The sequence below is a fragment of the Condylostylus longicornis genome, unplaced genomic scaffold, assembly GCF_029603195.1.
Source record: "Condylostylus longicornis isolate FDR11 unplaced genomic scaffold, ASM2960319v2 ptg000026l, whole genome shotgun sequence".
Classification (NCBI taxonomy): domain Eukaryota; kingdom Metazoa; phylum Arthropoda; class Insecta; order Diptera; family Dolichopodidae; genus Condylostylus; species Condylostylus longicornis.
Window position 1 is genome coordinate 2286137 of NW_026577995.1, and position 22581 is coordinate 2308717.

Consider the following 22581-nt stretch of genomic DNA (forward strand, 5'->3'; position numbering starts at 1 on the left):
AACAAGATGGCTACAGGGCTACCGCACCGAATCCTACCGTCAAATTCCAAACTCACACCTTTGGAATTAAAAAATTATTTTTATCACTTTTCACATTTTGTACAAACGACAATCATATTTTCATAGCAATAAATACATACAACTTCGGTTTGTTTCTCCCACAATGCGGCTATGTTTTTTGTATCAGGTAATTATAAAGATAAAGTAATAAACTAAATTAAGATCAGGTATTAAGAAACTTGCATTAAACAAAGTGAGCAAAAAGAAATATTGCGAAATAGTTCAGTTAAATTTTAATGAATAATAAGCGACGATAATTATATAATAAACGCTAAAGTTTTATGTTTGAAGTAACTGAGGTATATTAGTAAAAAACAATACGCTTTGTCACGTAAGCATGTTTTTCTCATCAAGAATTATTTTAATATTAGAGCAATGTATTAAGATCAAGAGAGCTGTTTTGTTTGATAGGTCAAAAAATAATCCGAAGTGTAAACAAATGTTTTTTCATATACAACAACAACCGAAAATTGTATTTCCGATCTCTTGAGGTTTTTTAAAGAATTGTACACCCCTCTTTTTTTATTAAACTGACACACACTGACAGCGACATTGTAAATAATAGCATTTTCAGAATTCATTCTAATAAAATCACAAAGGAGATATTTAGACGATTTGATAAAAGTTTTTAATTAAATAAAATGAAAGTTAATATAAAGTGGAGTATTTGTCGAATATGTTTGGAAGAAGTTGAAAATGAAGGAAAATCAATATTTGATTACGATGAAGATAAACAGGAAATTTGCGCAAAAATCAGAGAATGTGGCGGAATAAATGTATGAGTATTCCACATTAAAATAGTTTCGTAATTTTATATTGTGTTTTTATTTTCAGATATATAGAAAATCAAACTTACCAAGTATAATATGTAATACTTGCTTATTGCACTTGAATATAGGTAAATTACTTATTTAGTAGTTCTTAATTGTTTATCAAAAATATTGTTACAACTAATATACTTGTTTTAGCTTACCGCTTTCGAAGTGTTTGTCAAAGTTCTGATGAAAAATTACAAACATTTCTTGATAAAACCGAAGTTTTGAATAAAAAGATAACCCCTGATTGTTCATTTTTAGAAGTTGACGATTTAATTTTAAATCAGAGCAATGAGATTTTTGAAAATGATGATGAACAATATTTTGTATACTATGCTGATCCCGAAGAAATTGATGATAATCCCTTAGCACAAGATCCAACAAAGAACTCATCAGATTCTTTACCACATTTCAAACAAGAATATACTTTAGATGAAGAATACATAATTGAAACCGAAGATGATCCTAAAAATGCAAATTTACTTACAACTACTAAAGATGAGGAAACATATGAACTAAATGTTAGTTTAGAAAGTGATAGCAAGGACATTGATAACATTTATGATGAAAAAAATGTAAATATTTTAACTCTTGAAAGTAAAACAGAGGAAATTTTGGAAAAAAATGATTCCATAGTAGAAGAATCAACAGAAGAAGTTAAAATAAGGAGGAAGAAGAGAGGTGCAAGTGGCGTGGACCAACAAAAATATGTTTGTGACGTATGTGGAAACCAATACGATCGTAAATATACTTTGCAGCAGCATATGAAATGGCATTCAGATGACAAACCCTTTGCCTGCGAGTGAGAAATAAAATTTATATTGAAATTTTTACTTTGTTAAAACGATTATCTCTTTTTTAGACTATGTGGAAAGGCATTTGTGACAGAATATCAAATTCATCGCCACATGAGAGTTCATACAGGGTGAGAAATAGTGTGCTTTGAACAACTAATAATATATTTAAGATAGACATATACGATTTTATTTAATATTTACAATTTTACAGGGAAAAACCATACAAATGTCAATATTGTGAACGTAAATTTTCAGATGCCTCGTCTAGAATGAAACATGAGAGGTAGGTTTGAAGCTAAATATGGGTTTATTTCAAATAAACTAAAAAAATAAAAAATTATTATACATTTACGACAGAATTCATACAAATGTGCGACCATTTAAATGTGATGTATGTGATAAATCTTTTAATTACAGTGATGTCCTACGTGTACATAAAATGACGCACTCTGGAGAAAAGGTAAATGTGAAATGTGTAATTTTATGCACCAATACGCATATATGACACATATATTCGTTTAGTAAATATATGGATGTATTTTATTTTGTTTCTTTGGTTTTAGCCTTATGCTTGTGAATTATGCGGCAAAAGATTCTCCCAAATGCATCATCTCAAAGCTCATTTACAAACTCTTTCGCACAAAGCATTAGCAGAGAGTGGGGCATATTAAATATCAATGTTCTTATTTTACATATAAGAATATAAATTTTAGTTTTAATGTAAAGTATTCAATATTTGATTAAATTTCGTATTGCCAGGATTTCTCCAAATCTCAGTCTATAAATACTGATTTTTTGGTAAAATAAATATTACTCTTTTATGCTGAAAGATGTCAGGCTAAAAAATAAGAAAGTAAAGCAACAAATCGAAATTACTTCGTGATTTGATTGGTTACATATATTTTTAGTTAACCTTAGTAATTTATGCTTATGTTAATCTATAGTACATTTTGTATTTTAGTAATTTTCTGAAACAATTATAATTACCAATTAAAAATAAAAATGTAAATGTTCATTTTCTAGCTTTTATAAGTTTCAAATTCAGTACGACGAAATTTCCCAAGTTAAAAATGAAAGAAATTTTAAATTTAAAGAATATTTTTTTATTAAAGATAAATAATAGTAAATAAATGGAATTTATTGTAATGAAATAACTTCATGTTGTTCTATTAACTCCGTTTTATGCCCTTCTATTGGCGAGTTAAGAGTTTGAGTATAATCCGAATAACTGGGATCTGTTTCAAAGAGTTCAATTTCAACCTGCTCGCATTGAGCTTTATGAGATAATGTCATTAAATGAGCCTTCAAATGATATGACTGTGCAAACTTTTTATTGCATTGAAAACATCTGAAATTTAAAAAAAAGTGTAAATATGAAAAGAATGTATTTGATTTGAAAGATTTATGAAAAAATACTCGTAAGGTTTTTCTCCTGTGTGTGTAACGATATGTCTTTTGCAAACATCTGAATAAATAAAATCCTTGGGGCAATACGGACATTTAAAAGGACGTTCATTTGTATGTATTCTTTCGTGTTTGATTCTTGTACTAATGTCTCTAAATTTGCGCTCGCAATATTTACAGCTATAAGGTTTTTCCTAAAAAGAAAACTTTCGCATCATCTCAATCTAAAAAAAAAATGAATAAGTCTTACCCCTGTATGTATTCTCATATGACGAGATAACTGAAAATTTAAGGCAAAATCTTTACTGCATATCCTATAAAAATAAAAGGATCAACCAAAAGATTTTCAGATATTTTGAGAAAAACTTACTCGCAAACAAAAGGTTTTTCGTTTGTATGTAGCCTCATATGAATGTCAAGAGAATATTTATGTTTAAATTTATTACCACATATATCGCAAGAAAAACTTTTTGTTTGATCGCGTTTTGTATATTTTCTACGAGTTTTTCCTTGTTTTGTTAATTCTGAGCCACTCATTTGAAGTTCATAAATTTCATGATTTTCCTCAATTATTCTTTCTTCAGCGTCTGGAAACAGGGCTTGATTATCTATTTTAAAAGATGATAGGTTATTATCCATATCTAAACTATTTTTGTCTAATATTGTTCTAATTGTGTATTTGCAATCAGGCATTTCTTTTTCTGATAAAGTGTCTTTCAATAAATTTGTATAATCAACTGTATCAGTTATTGTATATTGATCTTGCCCTTCTCTATTTAACTCGATTTCATCCTCTTCTATAACGTATTCTACAAAATCAATTTCTGCTTCATTCTCAATTTTATCCACTAGGTTTTCATCAACTATAATTTCTGGGACTTCCAAAGATTCTGTCATTTCTAAGGTCCCGGATAAGAGAAATTCGTTAGCTTTGTTTACAAAGGAATGAAGACGTTCGTTTGTAATTTTGCAAGTTGTACGAAATTTGTATGCAACATCCAAATGCTTAATGCACATCTTGCATATAATTTCCGGGAAATTGCTTTCCTTTTTTACCTTTTTAGTAAAAAAATAGATAAAAATATGAAAATATTAGTACAAATAATTAAAATTTCAATTTAAATACTGGGCATGAAAATAAAAATATAAAATTTAATTATGTATAAAAGGTGTTACTTCAATTCCCCCACATTCAGAAATTTTCTTTGAAATTTCAATTTTGTCCTCATCGGTATCAAAAATACTTTTATTTTCGATTTCAGTATTAAGTTCGCTTAAACAGACACGGCACATATTCCAATTTATGTTAGCTTTCATTTTGCAAATTTGTAATTTTTTTGTTACATCTGCTAATTATTTTTATAAAAAAAATATAGAAAGTAGTAAACAGCTCTCAAATTTGTCAAACGTCAGACAATTTTATTTTCGCTTATATATAATATAAGTAAGCACCTGACAGCTATTTTTGTTAAGTCAAAATTAGATACATCTAGCGATATTTTTTTGAAATTCCTTTGCAAAATATGTACATATAAAATTATTTCAATTTTTTTGAGTCATTAGATTTTTTAAATATAAAATGGCGATAATTAATTTTTGGCGGTAGTTTGGAGTAGCGAACAACTGACTTTTTTATGGATATAATTTTTGTAGCAGAATTATTGAATTTTGAGGCAAAGTCTGAGTGTTATCAGATAATTTTTGTCTGATAGGTAAACAGTTATCAGGTTTTATCTATGATTTACTCTTATTTTTTTCGTATTTGTAAGCCATGCACATGAAAAAACCTCAGTGCTAGGCTAATTTGCACTGCAACATGAAGACTCTTTTATAATTAATATTATGAAACATTAATTAAATAAAACTGTATTAATGAAAAGATACTCTATTAAATCAACCATTGTGAAAATGCTAAAAGCTACATAGGACAAATAATAAAAAAGTAAGAAGTGCGAAGCAAACGAAAGCAATCTATGATTTTATGGCAAGCTATAAAGTGTAAAGCATTCTTAAGTAAAACTAAATTTTGGATTTACTAAAACGAGTTTACAATGCGTTGTAGCTGTTTAAGTGGTAAGAAAAATGCTTTTTAGTTCGTAATTTTGACTACTCTAGGATTGATTGTAATATAATTCTATCTTAAAACCCAAAAAATTTTGAGAAAGATTTGGTTTAATGCAAATACTATCTTTTGTAAAAAGATCTGTATCATGTTAACTACATTTTATAAAGCAGTTGAAAGGTCTTCACTATGTACAAAAGTTTTTATTAAATATAGTAAGGACATAATATTCTGTCTATGTTATTTGATTTAAATTAAGACCAATAAATTCTTTTAAAAAACAATCCATTGAAAATAGTACAATCCATTGTTTAAAATTAAAGGTTATCACATAAGTTACCAATTTTTCAAAAAATTACGTAAAATCTTCTTTATTACCTTATAATTTCCTCACAATAATAATATTTTCTTTTTCATCCACCAGATATCGTTACATCTTTATTCAATTAATTAACTTGGTCTAATGCTAAAAGCGAAGCTTACTTTAATATGATGACAATCAATTTTTAGGTTATGAACAAAATTTTATTATTTCTAAAAACAAGTGAAATTCGTAGTCATAGTTGAAAATTTTTGTGAATAAAAATGGTATATTTTATTTTTAATTTATTTTCAAAAATAATTTTTTTTTAATTTTTAAAAAGGGACAAAACCAATCTGGTCAAAGTGGTGGTGATAAAAAAGATGATAAGGACAAGAAAAAGAAGTATGAACCTCCGATTCCAACAAGGGTTGGCAAAAAAAAAACGGCGAGTTAAAGGCCCAGAAGCGGCTATGAAATTACCTCAGGTGACGCCTCATACAAGATGCAGACTTAAATTATTAAAACTTGAGAGAATTAAAGATTTTTTGCTGATGGAAGACGAGTTTATAAGAAATCAAGAACGCTTAAAACCGCAGGATGAAAAAAATGAGGAAGAACGATCAAAAGTTGATGATCTTCGAGGTACTCCTATGTCGGTTGGTAACCTTGAAGAAATTATTGATGATAATCATGCAATTGTTTCAACTTCTGTTGGTAGCGAACATTATGTGAGTATTTTATCGTTTGTTGATAAGGATCAACTAGAACCTGGTTGCTCGGTGTTATTAAATCATAAAGTGCATGCTGTAGTTGGTGTTCTTAGCGATGATACCGACCCAATGGTAACAGTAATGAAATTAGAAAAAGCCCCACAAGAAACTTATGCGGATATTGGAGGTCTGGATACTCAAATTCAAGAAATAAAAGAGTCTGTAGAATTACCATTAACACATCCAGAATACTATGAAGAAATGGGTATCAAACCTCCGAAAGGAGTTATATTGTATGGTCCTCCTGGAACTGGAAAAACACTTCTTGCAAAAGCCGTTGCAAATCAAACATCAGCTACATTTTTGAGGGTTGTGGGGAGTGAATTAATTCAGAAATACTTGGGCGATGGACCAAAATTAGTAAGAGAATTATTTAGAGTAGCTGAAGAACACGCACCATCAATCGTATTTATTGATGAAATTGATGCAGTTGGTACAAAACGATACGACTCAAATTCTGGTGGAGAAAGGGAAATACAAAGAACTATGTTGGAACTTCTTAACCAACTTGACGGTTTTGACTCTAGAGGCGATGTTAAAGTAATTTTAATTTATTTATTTGACATATATAAGTTATTAAAATAATGAAAACGCTTTAGGTTATCATGGCCACAAACAGAATTGAAACTTTAGACCCTGCTCTTATTAGACCTGGTCGTATAGATCGTAAGATAGAGTTCCCCTTACCAGATGAGAAAACCAAGCGCCGCATTTTTACTATTCACACATCAAGAATGACTTTAGCAGAGGATGTAAACCTAAACGAATTGATTATGGCTAAAGACGATTTATCTGGTGCTGACATTAAAGCAATTTGTACAGAAGCTGGTCTTATGGCATTAAGAGAGCGTCGAATGAAAGTTACGAATGAAGACTTTAAAAAGTCAAAGGAAAGTGTTTTATATAGGAAAAAAGAAGGTACACCGGAAGGACTTTACCTTTAAAAAAAAGCCAATTCAGTTAATATTAATTTTTAATTATATTCTTATCTTTTGTAGAGTCCAATAAAATTATCCTAATAAATTACTAAAATTTGGAAATTTTGCTCTTAATATTTCTTTTTCCTTATCCAAGAGACTATTATGTTGACTTGAAACAATGTCATACTGTAAATCTTTACTATTGTTACATTTAAAATATTTTGCCTTATAACGTTCATCAAACTTTTCTTGGCGGTATTTCTGTATTTCCCTCACTAATTCATCGTTATTGCTTTTACCAATTAACATTTTAGCAGCTGCTTCATATTTTGAGATTTCCAAAGCTGTTTTTAGTCCATCTTTATATCCAAAATCAAACCCTTTCTGAAACATTACTTCTCGTCCTTCTGTAATTCCGTCCGAATATCCCATCTAAAAAAAATTTCTTTCTAAATATTGAAATATCTACATATATCAATCCAAAAAGGAAAACTAAAAAATTTATTAATAAAATACAAAAGCTAGAAGCAAGAAACGGTTTTAACTGTGGGTAAACTAGGATTAAAATTGATGTTTGTACTCATGAACCTAAAGTACAAATAGTTTATTAAAGATGAATGTGCCCTGTTTAAATCAACAAAACAATGGTCACCACATGTTTTATTAAACTGTCAAAATTATTCTCATTTTATATGTTGTGTGAAGAACATTGTTTGCAAAATACCTTTGAAATTCCGGAGCTGACTTTATTTAAATTTAATTTTGCTACATTTTGAAAATCTAGATCATCCAGGTGAGAACTGCTTTCCATATTTCATTGACTAGTTAAAATCAAAATTATAATAAATTTGATTAAGAAAAATAAGATATCGCAAAAAAACAACAAGCTTTTGAATATTGCCAGCTAACTAAAAAAATTGAGAGCTGTTTAATATTGGCACATTTTAATAAAAAGTGCCATCAAAAAAAAGTGTGTTCAAACTCTAATGCTCTTGCAAAAAAATATACTCCCGATTCTTTAATTGTACCAAAATTGTGTATAAAATAAAGAAAAATAAAGTATCAAACTGTTATAATTAAATAAATATAAAAATTTTATTTACTCTTAAGTAATATATAAAAAGTTTTTTTTTGAGCACCAAATAAAATAAAAACAAATTTGAAAGATCTAAAACCCAAATTTAAATTTCTTTTTAACAGGACTTATGGGAGAATCCTCTGAAGAAATTTGCAATCGACTGCTAGCGGCAGTCAGTAGTAATCCGGCGGGAGTAATTAATGATGACGTTGTAAAGTTATCTAGTGATATAACAATAGAACAAAGAGTATCTGGTTTAAACAAGTTACTTCAACAAGGGCTGCTCGAGATTCTTCAAAAAGGAGATAAATTAGTATATAGAGCGAAAGACCCGAAAAAAGTTTCTCTACCCAAAGGTGCAGATAACGAAGAAAAGATTGTGTATGCTATTGTAGAAGAAGGTGGCAATAAAGGAATATGGATAAGAGACATACGCATAAAGTCAAATTTAAATATGACTCAACTGAATAAAATACTAAAAAATCTTGAGACAAAAAAATTAATCAAGGCAGTTAAATCCGTAAATGTAAGTCCAACAATAAACCAATTTTTGATCATTTTTATTTTAAAGTATTATGTGCATATATGTATATGTTAACAATATAAATTAAAGCATTTAATTTTATAAAAATAATCTCGTCTATTTCCTGAGTATTGTTATAAGAATACATATATACATATGTATGTATTTATATTAATTAAAATAACTGCTTAAATATTTTAGGCCAGTAAAAAAAAAGTTTACATGCTTTTCAATTTGGAACCCGATAGATCTGTTACTGGAGGGGCTTGGTATCAAGACCAAGACTTCGAAGCGGAATTCGTGGATGTTCTCAATCAGCAATGCTTAAGATTTTTGCAAATGAAGAGAGATTCTGCTTTAGAAAAACAAGAAAGTCCTTTAACTACAAAACAACTTGCATGTTGTTCTGTAAAAGAAGTTCATAAATTTATTTCAGATTTGGGAATAAGTAAGGTAAAACATACCAAATTCAAAAATTGTTAATGAGGAAACGAAATTCAAAATATATAATAACTGTCAAAAATTTGTTTTAGGTTAAACTTGACAGCGAAGACTTAGAAACCATTCTCAAAACGGTGGTATATGACGGTAGAGCAGAACGAGTACCATTAGCTGATGGGACATTTGCTTATAGAGCTATCGAAAATGCTTTGGGTCCACCAGGATTAGTTCAAATACCTTGCGGAATATGTCCAATAATAAAAAATTGCTCGGATTGTGGTGACGTAACCCCTAGAAGTTGTAAATATATGTCAGAATGGTTGGATTAATTTATACATAAAATGAACTTTATTAAATATTATTTTTTGAAAAATAAAGTAAATTATATTAAAATTTATGTTTATCGTATATTCTGCTGTTTTTCCGTTAATTTCGAAATTAATTTCTATTTTTAAAAAAGAATAGTCTGGCCACATTGCTTAGACGTGGCAAATGTCAACAAATTAAGTAGAGTTTTCAACTGCACAAATGAAAACAAACGTCACTAAATCACTACCTGACTTGTTCTATTATAAATTAATAAAAAAACTTGCATAGTATCAAACAGCTCAAATTTTTATTGGATAAGATATAAAAGAGTTTTAGATTTTAAATTCATTATGGGGCTCTGTAAATGTCCTAAACGACAAGTAACCAACCAATTTTGTTTTGAACATTGTGTAAATGTCTGTGAAAATTGTATGGTAACTTCTCATCCTAAGGTATACATTAAAAATGCATTTTATATGCTAAATCCTGTTTGACTTTATTTATATTTATTAGTGTATTGTTCAATCATATTTAAATTGGCTAAAAGATTCCGATTATGTGTCAATATGTTCTTTGTGCAATGGTTCTCTAGAAGATGGAGATTGTGTTCGTCTAATTTGTTACCATATATTTCATTGGAATTGTCTCAATGAAAGACAATCTGCTTTACTAACAACTACTACTTCAGGAACTCATACTTGTCCTATATGTTTTGAGACTATTTTTCCCCCAACAAATTTGGTTTCACCAGGTAATTCGATAAGGCTATAAAATTTAAACGTATTTTAACTTTATTCTTTAACAGTTGCTGATATACTTAGAACTAAGCTGAAACAAGTGGACTGGGCCAAAAATGATTTGGGTCAAATAACAGTAAATAGAAAAATAAAAGAAATATACAAATAATAAAAGAAAAAAATAATTTATTTTTAGTTTTCCGAAAATGCGGCTCCAAAGTCAAATTCTCAAATAGGACAGGCAAGTCAAGTTACGAAAATTCATGGAAATGCTGAGAAAAATAAGAAAAACAACGGAGCTAGCACGTTCTATAATAATAATAATCAAATAGCTTCAAATAGTCCGCATTCCGTTCTTTTAATGGATGCTTTCAATCCACCATCAACATCTGCAGATTATTGTAATACGTTGTTGTATAAAACTAAATAATTCGCATATATAAAACACAAATTATATTTTTAGCAAATAGCAGGCGATCTCTTTTATCGAGACAATCTTCTAACGGTTTAACAGATCGTGACGATAACAAATATAGAAGGAGAACCCCAGCGGAAATTTTTTCGCGTTGGTCTAGAAGATTTTACGCACCATCATCACGACCTCCTTGGAGGAGAACATGGTTTTTGGTTTTGCTTGGCTTTCTATCATTTATAATAATCGTCTACGTGATGGCACATTTTGGTCGTAGTTCTAGTAGTAATGAATCCAGTGATTATTGGGATAATCCAAATCCTAAACCAATGCAAGTGCAAAATGATCATTATTAAAATTATTTTAGGATAACTTAAAACAATATATTATTTTTTTTTATTCAATATTTTAATCACAATAAATAAAAAAAAGTTACATATTCCAAAAAAGAAATAATGTTTTATTTTTTAGCTATTTGAAAAGGAATAAAGCCATTCCTTTTATGTTGCATGTTGTTTTGTACGTACAAATTGTTTTAATATGCTATCATGCACAACCTCACAGGTAAAATACTTACAATGTATGTATACATATATTCAATTTTCTGGGATTATAATTTGGATTTCACACTTCTGTTCTTCAGCATATCTCTTAAATAACGCCTTAAAATTTTCCCGCTAGGATTTTTCGGGATTTCGTCAATAAATTGAACACCTCCTCGAAGTCGTTTGGCGGCAGAGGTTCGACTTTTTACAAAATCAATCACTTCATTTTCTGTTAATATTACGCCAGGTTGTTTAACAACAAAAGCGAATGGTAATTCACCACATTCATCATCAGGTAAACCTACTACAGCTGCATCTTTGATTTTCGGATTAGACAAAAGCAATGCTTCTATTTCGGCTGGCGGTACTTGGAAGGCTTTGTATTTAATGAGCTCCTTAATGCGGTCAACTATGAAAAATTCTAAATTTTCATCGTAATACCCGATGTCGCCAGTATGCAACCATCCGTCTTTGATTATAGTTTGGGTTGAATCTGCGTCTCCAATATATCCTTTCATTATGCATGGACCTTTAAAACATAATTCTCCACGTTTATTTGATCCCAAAATTTCACCAGTCTCGGTATCAATAACTTTAGCCCAATGTCCAGTAACTAGAGCACCAACACTTCCCGGTTTACAATGTGAATCATTTTGTGCTAAAAGGCTTAGAGTTGATTCTGAGAGACCATATCCTTGCCTTATAATGGAAATGCCAATTCTTTCTTTAACTGCATCCTCAACATCCTTGCTTAAAGGCGCCGCTCCACTCATCAAACCAACTAAAGATGACAAATCATAATTATCAATCATGGGATGTTTAGCCAAAAAAACCATCAGTGGTGGAACCATAAAGGCTAATTGAACACTATGTTTCTCTATAGCTCTTAAAAAGGCTTTTTCTTCGAATCGTGGTAGAAATACTAGTCTCATTGCAAAAACTGTAATCAGTATCAAACTAACGCAGCCATATGAATGGAACCAGGGAATTACACTCAAAAGCGTAAGCATTTCCAAAATCGAATCGGAACTTTAAATTAAATTGAATATAATAATATGTTTAAAATTTTGTTTGTATGTACATATGTAGGATTTACCTTTTTTGATCGAAAGTATATAAGATATTTTTCTGTGAGAGTTGTACTCCTTTTGGCATTCCCGTAGTTCCTATAAAATTTGAGAAAAGTATCAGTTTATTACAAATGTATTTTTATTTTCCTCATAGACATTAATTTACCTGATGAACATAATATCAAAAGCACGCTTTCATTTAAATCAGCAGGCTTAGGGTAATACTCTGCTTTAAAAGAGAATTGGGAGTCGTTCAATAATTCCCAAAACGAACTTATATTTCTATATTTAGAATTTTTGTCATATGCTACAATATTTTTCACAAATTTATTTTTCTGAAAAATCTTTACTATCTTGTCGAAAGCGAAATTTGAAGAAAATATAACTTTTGGTTTAGATAAATTAATAGCATGATCCAACTCTCCTAAAATATAAAATCATAAAAATTTAGTTAAAAACTTACATTTAGTAGATTTCAAGTAAGTGGATACCTATACTTATATGATTATCATTAAACAAAAAAGAGAAAAGAAAATTAAATTAAAAAAATATTATTTTCTTTTTTGTGAATATTTTTCTTGAGATTTTTGTACGAGTTCACATAAAAGATGTAAAAATGCATTAAAATAGAATGTTACAATTTAGCTTTCAGATGATATTAAATTGAACATTATATTTCACTGTACATGTAATAACCTGCAAAGTACACTTTTGAAATTTTTATTTTATAATTCGTGTAAAATTCATAAACTTGTGATTAAAATGAATATATACTTACGTTCGCTGTACGTTACATTTAATGGTGCGATTGTAGCATTTAAACAAAATGTAGCAAATAATGTTATAATAAATTCAACACGATTTTCACTGCATATTGATACAACATCGCCTTCTCCAATTCCAAGATTTTCTAAACAGTAAGCCATTTTAATTATATTTTCCCTTAGTTGTCTTGCAGTAAATTCTTCATCGGTCACTCCGTCAATCTTTTATCAATCAAGTAACAATTTATTTTTTCAATTATATATTTAATTGTTTAACATGTTCTAGAAATTTAGCTTACCAAAATGACCTTATCTTCAGCTTCTTTGAATTTTTGTAGAAAAAATTCCCCAAAAGATTTTGCATTTGATGTTATACTTTCTGAAACAGGTCCTCCATAAACCACATTATTTTCAACCGATGCCATGATTAAAGCCTTTCTTTCAACTTTAAAGAAAAAACACAAAATTTAAAGTGTACTTTTTTTTGCATTAGAATAGAGAGTAATATGTAAATTTCTTATCTAAAATAAATTTTGATACTTTAATCACAGTTCAAAGTGTATGTGCAAATTGGAGATATATAAGTAATTATGCATATAAGTAGTTTCTTGAAATGCGCGAAATGTAAAAAAATATTTCTTTATTTACTTTTAAATATATTATCGTATTTCTTATTAAGTAATACGTTATCAAATTTCTTATTAACACTTTGCAAATTTACAAAACTTGTGTCATGATCAAGATCTTGAAACAAAATTTTGTTTTGTAAATTTTTGATTAAATTTATCTGTAATAAGTTTTGGTTCATAAATATTTTTAGTTTAGTTACTTACATATTTTTCTCAGATTCAAATAAGCGTACTTAAACGGGTTGAAAATATTCTAAATCAAAATTTGTAGATTTGCTTGCTTTTTATACTCGGAAGTGTTTTTTTTACTTGGAGATTATAATATTATTGTATGCATGCTACAAATGTTTATAAAACATATGTAAGATCGCCGATTGCGTATAGGGTTTTTACACGTCTCGTTAAAAGAATACGGGAAATCTCTCCAAAATATCAATTATGACAACTCTGTTTTTTTTTTAATTTTGAAACATTTTTTTTTTGAATATATACAAAATTTTTATAGAAATAACGTTTATATGTGAAATTTTGTTTTAATAACGAAATGGTGTTCTGTATATTTTATATTTTTTATAATTTCATTAATTTTTACATGTACAACAAATTCTACGATGTTATCTGACTTTAATGAAAATCGAATGTGCAAACCTTGTTTTACATTCGACTTTGTCTGACGACAAATTAAAACTTATTCTATTATCGTTATATTTAACCTCAGATTTGTGAAAAGTGATTGTAAAAACATAACAAAAGCAGCAGAACGGCAAAATCAACTGTATCATATTTTGTATATAATGTCACCCATTTATGAAAACAGATAATGTCAAAAAAAGAAACAGCAGTAAAATAAGAATTTAAGCTACTTTACCGTCGGCGGTCAAATTTGCGGTGTTAATTTCATTTCATTTTGGTATATCATATGAATTCTGATATTTCGCCGCGGAAAATCGCTCTGTTTTGCTGTTAGCTTAAGTAGGTAACTTGTTACCACTGTTTCGGATAAAATTTTCTAGGAAAATTATAAATTGAATATTTTGGAAAATTTGTTTTGGATACAATTTTGTAGTAAAGTTATTAAATTTTGACATAAATTCTGAGTTCCACCAAATAATTTCAGTTTGATATTAAAACTATCATCAGTGTTAGATTTATATGTAAACAGTCATATATATAAACAGTGCCCTAGAAATAATACTTCAATGTATTAATGATACTATTATAATTATTCTTGTATGACTAAATTCCTGTCAAATTATGAAAATGAAAAATGTGGTGTTTTTAAAAATACGTTTAATTTTTATATTTAACCACTTTAAAAAAGGCAGCAAACGTGTTCCACGTTAAACAAGAAAACATCTCTTAAAAATATACTTGGGTTGAAATTGGCATTATGGAAAATTACGCACTTCATTCATAAATTCAATAATTTACAAAAAAATCTTTTTAAAAACGTCATTGGGGGCTACCTGATGACATTTCTTATTTCTTCTCAATGAGGTCACATTTGCAAACATTCATGGTCTCCAAACGACCTTATCAATTATTAGAGCACGATCTTTAATTTGACTTAAAAATTTTTGACATTCACTCTTCGAACAATGGCAGTACTTTATTTATGCTTCTTCATGTATCAATGAATTTCAGCCCTTCAATTGATAAAAATGGCTGCAGGTGAGGCTTTTTGGCTTTTTGGTATTTTGATTTAAAATTTTTATGTAAAATTTGAAAACTTTTAGACCTTTTTACAAAATATAATTGCACAAATTGTCAAGATGATATAAGTGGAATTCGAGTTCATTGTGCAGTTTGCAATAATTTTGATATATGTTTGCAGGTAAGTTCTAGGTTCTGGTATAGTAAGCCATATCATTTACATGGATGTAAGTATTATGCAGTACCAACATATATGAAAACGTAAATTTTAAATTTTTATTTTATAATGTATTTATTTCTATGAAATAGTTTTTATAAAATTTTAGTGAACGGAATATTAAAATTATGTTATCTGAATATTTCAAGTGTTTTGCTGCCGGTGCTGAAATTGGTGACCACAGGAATGATCATGCTTACCAGTTTATGGATACTGGAACATCTATTTTATCAATATTTCGAGGAAAAACTGCTTGGTCAGCAAGGGAAGAGCTACGTTTATTGGATGCGATAGAGCAATACGGTTTTGGTAATTGGGAAGATATTAGTAAACACATTGAAACTAGGAGTGCGGAAGATGCCAAAGAGGAATATGTAAACAAATATTTATTAGGTACAATAGGAAAACATACATGGATACCTGCGCAAACACAACGTCCTAAATTAATTGATCACACAGCTGAGGAAGATACTGGTCCATTAGGTAAGTTTAAAATGAAAAAAAAAAATAAAAAAGTAAAAATTTATATTAAGCTAATATTGAATTAGGATTTTCTCCTATTTCTTAAAAGTTTGTAAAGGTTAACTAAAATAGAAACTTATAGTTTTAGTTTAGTTCATGTTTTTCTGTCCTTGCTAACTTAGGTTTTAGGATTAAAAATTTAGGTTCTGACAATATAAAAGCCTATTTTTTACAAATATCTATAAAAACGAAAATTTATAAAATGACGAAGACTCCCAAAATAAAAGTAAACAAACATCTTAAATTCTATGTCAGAACTTTTGCAGAACTACAAATTAAAATTAACTGCTTTTTGCAGTAAAATTCAAAATCGGACTGAAATTGCATTTCTAATTTTCAATTCCAATTTAGAACTGGGAACATGACTTATATTTAATTTATATTCTTCCTATTTTTTCTCGGTTTAACCGAACTTAATAAAAAAATTTTGAATACCTACTTAAATTGTCTTAAAAGAAATGGGTAAGGAAAAAATTGACTAAAAAAATCAGTGGAAATTTCAATTTACTTTATAACTTATTACAATATTTTTTGTTACAGAAGTTTTTTATTGATTTTTAATATGAAAAATCTCATTTATTGTCTTGAATAGGAAATGATATTTTAAGACGACTACCTCCTCTAGATGTAACATTAGAAGAAGCGATACAATTGGGATACATGCCGAATAGAGATGGCTTCGAAAGGGAGTATGATCCTACCGCTGAAACCATAGTATCTTCTTTAACACTAAGTTCAGAGGATGTTGAAACGGATCTCTTATTAAAATTAGCACAAGTTGATATTTATACAAGACGTTTAAGAGAACGGGCACGTAGAAAACGAATAGTTCGAGATTATCAGTTAGTAGCAAATTATTTTCGAGGCAAGAGCATTCTGCAAACCCCAGCAAGAATGACAAAAGATCAAAGAGATTTTCGTGATAGATTTAGAGTTTTTGCACAATTTTATACTTCACTTGAATATGAACGCTTAATTAATTCAATAGAAAGAGAAAAAGATTTAAGACTAAGATTATCAGAACTAAGTCGCTATCGATGGAACGGTTTAACTAAAATTGACGAATGCGTACATTTTGAACAACATGCAGCAGCTTCACAAAATCGTAATACAGGACCATACGGACACGGAAGGACGGTAAGTTATATATCAAACTATAAAAATACTAATCAATTTAATTTGCAAATATTCAACTTTTCGTGTTTTATATTAATAAAATGAAAAGAACATTTTTTTTTCTTTAAAAACAAATCGAAAAAATTAAAACATGTAATTAACACGTTATTCAAATTTCAACGTAAAAAATTTAAAAAATGTTCTTTTCACTTTACTTTTTTAATTAACATTTTAAGTTAAATATTCAATTATACACAAATGTTGCATATATCAATTTTAAAGGCATTGTTGTGATATGAAGATATTATATTTTTAAGTTCTTATTAACTTTATCTAAATGTATTGAAAATATTTTTTGTTTTATTAAAAAGTAAAAATTTTAATGGACTATAAAAGTTTCAAAATTATGCTGTTGCGTAAAAATTTTCTAATAGAAATTGGGAATATTAAATGTTGGCGCGATCATTTCAGTTACCTATGATAAATATTATTCCTCACGAAAAGTTGAATAAAAATTTGTACCTGATATTTTCTTTCTAAAAATTATTAAAATTATCCGGTCAAATAGACAGCATTGCCTTCAAATGCGATCAAAAAAATTTTAAATAAATGAATTTTATATGCAGCTTGCGTGTATAATTGAATCTAATGGTCAACGAATAAATGGTTGTATTCGACAATGTTTAACAGGACAGTCAACCAATTGGAAACAGGCACAGATCGTTTTTGCCCTCGCAGCAAATAAAAACGTAAGTAAAATGAAAATTCATTTAGTCTTAAATATTCATTTAAAATAAATTTTATAAAATTTAAACATCTAATTTCAAATCTAATATTACATATTTGTAAAATTTAAAAATTTGCAATTAAAAATTTAAAATTTAATTCATTTTAGAAGAATATTGAAATTAAAAAATTTATTATTTTTTAGAACCGAAAACGGAAGCGAAGTAAAAAGCTTAAATTTCATAGAGCAAAAACACACGCCCCACATCGCAGACCAGCATTACTCAGACGGATTATTGCACAACAAAAGTTACTTGGATAGCTATCGGGGATTGTCGGGTCAATCGATTATGAATCAGCTGCCGACGACACCGACACAAATGCAGCAACAATATCAACAACAACCGGTAGTAAACACCAGCAACCAAGTACTTCAACAGGTACAACTTCAGCATCAAAACGGAAATGCAACAGGAAGCCAAATACAACAAAACAACAACAATCTCAACAATGTCAAATTAAACGATCAATCCGCAATAAGCCAACGTCCACTCAAACCTCAAATGAGTACAATACTACAAAATCAAATTCAGCCGCAAATACTTCAACATCTTAGTGCAAATTTATTATCGTCTAATGAATTACAATTATGCTCAACGTTAAATTTACAACCGACACGTTATATTTCATTAAAAACAATTTTATTAAGTGGTGTTCCAGCTAGTTCAAATTTATCTCCAATTGAAAATTCGATTAGAAAATATTTGATAAAAGCTGGTTGGTTAAGTCACTAATTTAAAATTTAAAAATTTAGTTTTAAAAATTTTAAATTTACAAAAAAAAATTAAAATCACCTATTAAATTATTTGATTTATTTAAAATCAAAAATGTATTATTGAAAATTTGAAAAACTAGATTCAATATTTTTTTTTATAATTATTCTTTAATTTTTAAAATTAAGAAATAATTTTAAAATTAATATTAAATTAAAAGCAATAAGCAGTATTGGTATTATATACAATTTATTTTTTTCGCTTATAATTTAATAATATTGAATTTGTTAAATTGTTCTTTTTTTTTCAAAAATAACTCAAAAGAAATAATTATTAAAACATTTTTCATGAAATGACTTCATGTAATTATTTTTCAATTTGATCAAGTTTTGTAAATTTAAAAGAAATAACAAGTTATGATCTTTTGTCATTTTTTAAAAAGAAATGTTTTATATATGGCTTAAAAAAATTTAATTAACGCTGTATATCAATAAAGCAGATAATCAGAAATATAGTTTTCAAATTATTTTAGGCCTTTAAAAAGATGTAAATTATCTATTGAAATTAAATAATTTCATCATATTTATAGATATTTTTTTTTCAAATATTTATTTGTGAATACATAACTTGTAAAACTAATTAATTAATAAATTCATTGTAAGAAAATTTTGAGAAAAAAAAAAACTATTCCTAAAATTTGTGGCATAAATATAGATGAACTGTTAACGTAATAATAAAAATTAAAGTAATTGTTAAATGAAAGAAAACCGAACACTTGTTCTTTTTACAATAAAATTCAAATAAAAACAATATTGTTATTTTTAGTATAACAATTGTGGTATATAAAAATAAAATAGCTTAAAAAAAATGTGAAAAAAATATATGAAATAATAAAAACTATAGATAAAATAATATTATCTTTTAAAAAAAATTTCTAAACATGAACAATTTTTAAATAATTGATTATATTTAATATTATTTAATAGAAAAAGGCCTTCTCTGTTATAAACAATATAAAAAAAAAAATGCGTTAAAATTATAAAACGTCTATTTTGATTAACGTAAAACAATTAAAAAGAGGAAAATCAGCAAACTTAAAAAATAAAATAAGCTATTTAGGAATATTTTATATTGTAAACACTATTAATATTATGATAAATTATTACAAATTATGTTATAGAGTATGTTATATTAGCAGAAAACTTAAATGTAAATATTATAATATAATTATAGTTTTATTTTTAATTTTAGTGCCGAGAATAAAACAGAAAAAAAGGAAAAATATCAAAGAATTCAATGAAGTTTTACTAATAATATTTTTGTTTTTTAAATTAAATCCACCTTTAAAGATTTTTTGTTTTGTTTTGTTGTGTAAAAATATTATTTAAAATTTTAATAAATTTGAATGCGATTAGGATCCAAAATTTTAATTTTAAATACATTGCCATATTAAGACAAAAAATTAATAATTGTAATAATTTAGCAGAAAAATAATAAAAACATTTGCATTCAATAAATTAAAAAGTTTTCCAAAAAGAAAATTCCCACTTGTTTTCTAAAAAGAACTAGAGCCTTACTCTGTATAAAAATTGTAAAGAATTGCCACTAAATTATTTTGACCGATGAAATGTTTTGATTTTAATTAAAGAATCAATTAATATTAGAAAAGGATCTTATTTTTAAAATAAATAAAATTGCAACATCGATTTTTATTAACAGGATGAACAAGAAACTTAACTTATGTGTCTCAGATAATACAAAATGAGAAAAAGTATGAAAAATGAGGCGTTCAGCTTTTACTACAATTGAGCAAAATAACATCGTTTTGGAAAATTTTAAAATTTTTGCAGTTGACAAAAAACATTAGAAATCTAATTACATATATATATATATATTATATGCAATGTAAATTTATATTTTATGTTGAATTATAAATAAAATTTGACGAATCTGTATTTCTTTATATAAACTTCTTCTACATAAAATTTTTAAGGAATTCCCGGAGAAATAAATCTTAAAACTGGAAAAATTTCTTATATTTCTAAATTATTATTTTCAATTTATTTATAGAACAAAAGCACTGTTCTTCAATCAAGTCATACTCGTATACCTTATTAAATCTATTTATTTTAAGTTTAAAGCCCAAGTAATGATTACGCATCAAATAACAAGCATTTTTAATTAAAGTAAATATAATTTATTTCCAATAATTTGATTTCATTTTTTAATCTTAAAATTATAAATAATTTACAAATGAAGTATATTATAATTCATACTCTGAATAATTTACAAGGTCGCAAATTTTTAATTTTTTTTTCAATTTCGCCGGAAAATTCTTAATATTTCAAAAGGTACTATCAACTCAAAATAACAAGAAATTAAAATGTTATGGAATCCCAACCATTGTTTTTTTTTTTCTGTTTTTTGTTCTCCTTAAACATTTATTTTTATATTGAGCTGAAAATATTTTTAAATATACTGTATATATTCTATTATTTTTATTTTTTCCTTAAATTAATTATCGAAGACTTAAATCTTAAACACGTTACATTTATCTTGAATTTTTGTTTTTTTCTTTTTTTTTTTTTTTGATCTTTAAAATATTCACAACACTTATGATTTTTATTCCAATATTAAGAAAATTAAAAATATTCGTTTATATGAAATAATTTTAAAAATAATAAAACAATAATATTAAATTTTTTTTTTTGTTTTTGTAAATAAAAAGGAAACAATAGTAATTAAAATTTCTCATATTTTTAATTCAAAATATTTTTTTTAAGAAAATTATTGCATGTTCGTAATAAAATTTTTTTTTTACAATTTAATTTATTTATTGCTTTTGATTTTGCTTAATATTTTTGAGTGTATAGAAAATTTGAATTTTTTAAAATACGTTCACCTTTAAAAAAGTATTTTATTCCAAATATAAGGGCGCTTTCTTTTCATACCAATAAAAAAAAAAAAATTATATTTCGTAAAAATTATCGACCATTCAAGGATTTTTTCGAATACGTTCACCCTTGTCGCATCACCTGATGTTATCCTGGATATTATTTAAAAGAATTTTATTTTTTAGTCCAAAAATTTCCAATTTTGAAATTAATTTCATTCAGAAAATTACAACAGTTTTAAATAATAATTCATCAAGTCAAGTGATCGTTGCACCACCGAGTCTAAGACAATATTTATTTTAATTGCTTCTTTATTTAATTTTTTTTTTTATTATTATATAAAATTTTTAAATCAATTAAATATTTTAAAATATTTTTATGATTGTATTCTAATCAAAAACTTTTACTAAATAATAAAATAAAAAATCTCAAATTTTTTGGTAAGAAACCGATCCGATATCCGATGTTAAAACCGAATATTTAGAATAGAATTTTGTTCAATCTCTTCTATATTATATAGTTTTCAAAGTAACTCTTATATTGTTCTATTATTTTAAACTTACTTCATATTATCAAATTTTTTAATTACTTCATTTTTGTGATTTTGATTACTCTGTAAGTAACAAATTAGTTTTGTCTTCAGTGAAAAGAAATAAGCATAAATATTTCTCATAGAGAAAATTATTTGTTTTTTTTTTTTTTTTTTTAATTTTTTTTTTCTTCCTTTTTTAAAGCCAAATCATGAAAAAAAAAAAAAAACTAAATACTTTACAATGATTATGATGTTTAATATGCAAAATCTATGTGTATGCATAATTAATTTATTAGTGATTTTTTTTTTTATGTTAAATTTAAGTTTTAATTACTTAATTAAAAAATAATAGTCTTAAAAATTATTATAGAAAAAAATAAAAAAATTAAAATATTGCTACTAATAAATATAGAAAATTTAATATTAAATTTAATTTAATAAAAATATATATACTACTTGAGTATCGAAAGTAGCACCTTTATAGAAATGAATTTTCTTTTTTTTTTCT

The 22581-nt window shown here is 26.8% G+C and overlaps 8 protein-coding genes across 9 annotated transcripts; 5 read left to right on the forward strand and 3 right to left on the reverse strand.

The window, feature by feature from the left end:
• The first annotated feature begins 613 nt into the window (after positions 1-613).
• On the forward strand, positions 614-2718 carry LOC129607085 (transcription factor Ouib-like). The gene is made up of 7 exons (XM_055517803.1): positions 614-836; positions 895-958; positions 1029-1677; positions 1738-1800; positions 1884-1955; positions 2030-2132; positions 2236-2718. Exons 1-7 carry the CDS (start codon positions 702-704, stop codon positions 2341-2343), a joined length of 1194 nt encoding a protein of 397 aa, XP_055373778.1. The 5' UTR covers positions 614-701; the 3' UTR covers positions 2344-2718.
• A 34-nt stretch (positions 2719-2752) lies between these two features.
• Positions 2753-4475, reverse strand: LOC129607084 (zinc finger protein 287-like). The gene is made up of 5 exons (XM_055517802.1): positions 4253-4475; positions 3447-4132; positions 3327-3390; positions 3089-3270; positions 2753-3020 (listed from the first exon to the last, which is right to left on the reverse strand). Exons 1-5 carry the CDS (start codon positions 4391-4393, stop codon positions 2810-2812), a joined length of 1284 nt encoding a protein of 427 aa, XP_055373777.1. The 5' UTR covers positions 4394-4475; the 3' UTR covers positions 2753-2809.
• Positions 4476-5609: 1134 nt separating this feature from the next.
• Positions 5610-7252, forward strand: LOC129607020 (26S proteasome regulatory subunit 4). The gene is made up of 3 exons (XM_055517709.1): positions 5610-5726; positions 5783-6752; positions 6812-7252. The coding sequence occupies exons 2-3, from the start codon at positions 5823-5825 to the stop codon at positions 7154-7156; spliced, it is 1275 nt and encodes a 424-aa protein (XP_055373684.1). The 5' UTR covers positions 5610-5726; positions 5783-5822; the 3' UTR covers positions 7157-7252.
• Positions 7223-8007, reverse strand: LOC129607022 (uncharacterized). The gene is made up of 2 exons (XM_055517712.1): positions 7857-8007; positions 7223-7564 (listed from the first exon to the last, which is right to left on the reverse strand). The coding sequence occupies exons 1-2, from the start codon at positions 7941-7943 to the stop codon at positions 7223-7225; spliced, it is 429 nt and encodes a 142-aa protein (XP_055373687.1). The 5' UTR covers positions 7944-8007.
• On the forward strand, positions 7644-9561 carry LOC129607021 (probable DNA-directed RNA polymerase III subunit RPC6). The gene is made up of 4 exons (XM_055517711.1): positions 7644-7925; positions 8333-8736; positions 8935-9186; positions 9267-9561. Exons 2-4 carry the CDS (start codon positions 8338-8340, stop codon positions 9501-9503), a joined length of 888 nt encoding a protein of 295 aa, XP_055373686.1. The 5' UTR covers positions 7644-7925; positions 8333-8337; the 3' UTR covers positions 9504-9561.
• A 142-nt stretch (positions 9562-9703) lies between these two features.
• On the forward strand, positions 9704-10997 carry LOC129607017 (zinc finger protein-like 1 homolog). The gene is made up of 5 exons (XM_055517706.1): positions 9704-9935; positions 9997-10234; positions 10289-10356; positions 10417-10621; positions 10684-10997. Exons 1-5 carry the CDS (start codon positions 9834-9836, stop codon positions 10986-10988), a joined length of 918 nt encoding a protein of 305 aa, XP_055373681.1. The 5' UTR covers positions 9704-9833; the 3' UTR covers positions 10989-10997.
• Positions 10998-11240: 243 nt separating this feature from the next.
• Positions 11241-13980, reverse strand: LOC129607016 (uncharacterized). Its single transcript, XM_055517705.1, has 6 exons — positions 13845-13980; positions 13311-13456; positions 13026-13233; positions 12414-12671; positions 12274-12343; positions 11241-12206 (listed from the first exon to the last, which is right to left on the reverse strand). Exons 2-6 carry the CDS (start codon positions 13434-13436, stop codon positions 11243-11245), a joined length of 1626 nt encoding a protein of 541 aa, XP_055373680.1. The 5' UTR covers positions 13437-13456; positions 13845-13980; the 3' UTR covers positions 11241-11242.
• Positions 13981-15264: 1284 nt separating this feature from the next.
• Positions 15265-19077, forward strand: LOC129607104 (transcriptional adapter 2B). 2 transcript variants are annotated; one of them, XM_055517838.1, is made up of 6 exons: positions 15265-15311; positions 15377-15474; positions 15660-15993; positions 16625-17169; positions 17839-17897; positions 18080-19077. In XM_055517838.1, the coding sequence occupies exons 1-6, from the start codon at positions 15302-15304 to the stop codon at positions 18666-18668; spliced, it is 1635 nt and encodes a 544-aa protein (XP_055373813.1). In that variant the 5' UTR covers positions 15265-15301; the 3' UTR covers positions 18669-19077. The 2 variants fall into 2 exon arrangements, with proteins under 2 accessions (XP_055373813.1, XP_055373814.1); XM_055517839.1 differs by having other exon boundaries at positions 17775-17897; positions 18080-18328.
• The last annotated feature ends 3504 nt before the right edge of the window (positions 19078-22581 follow it).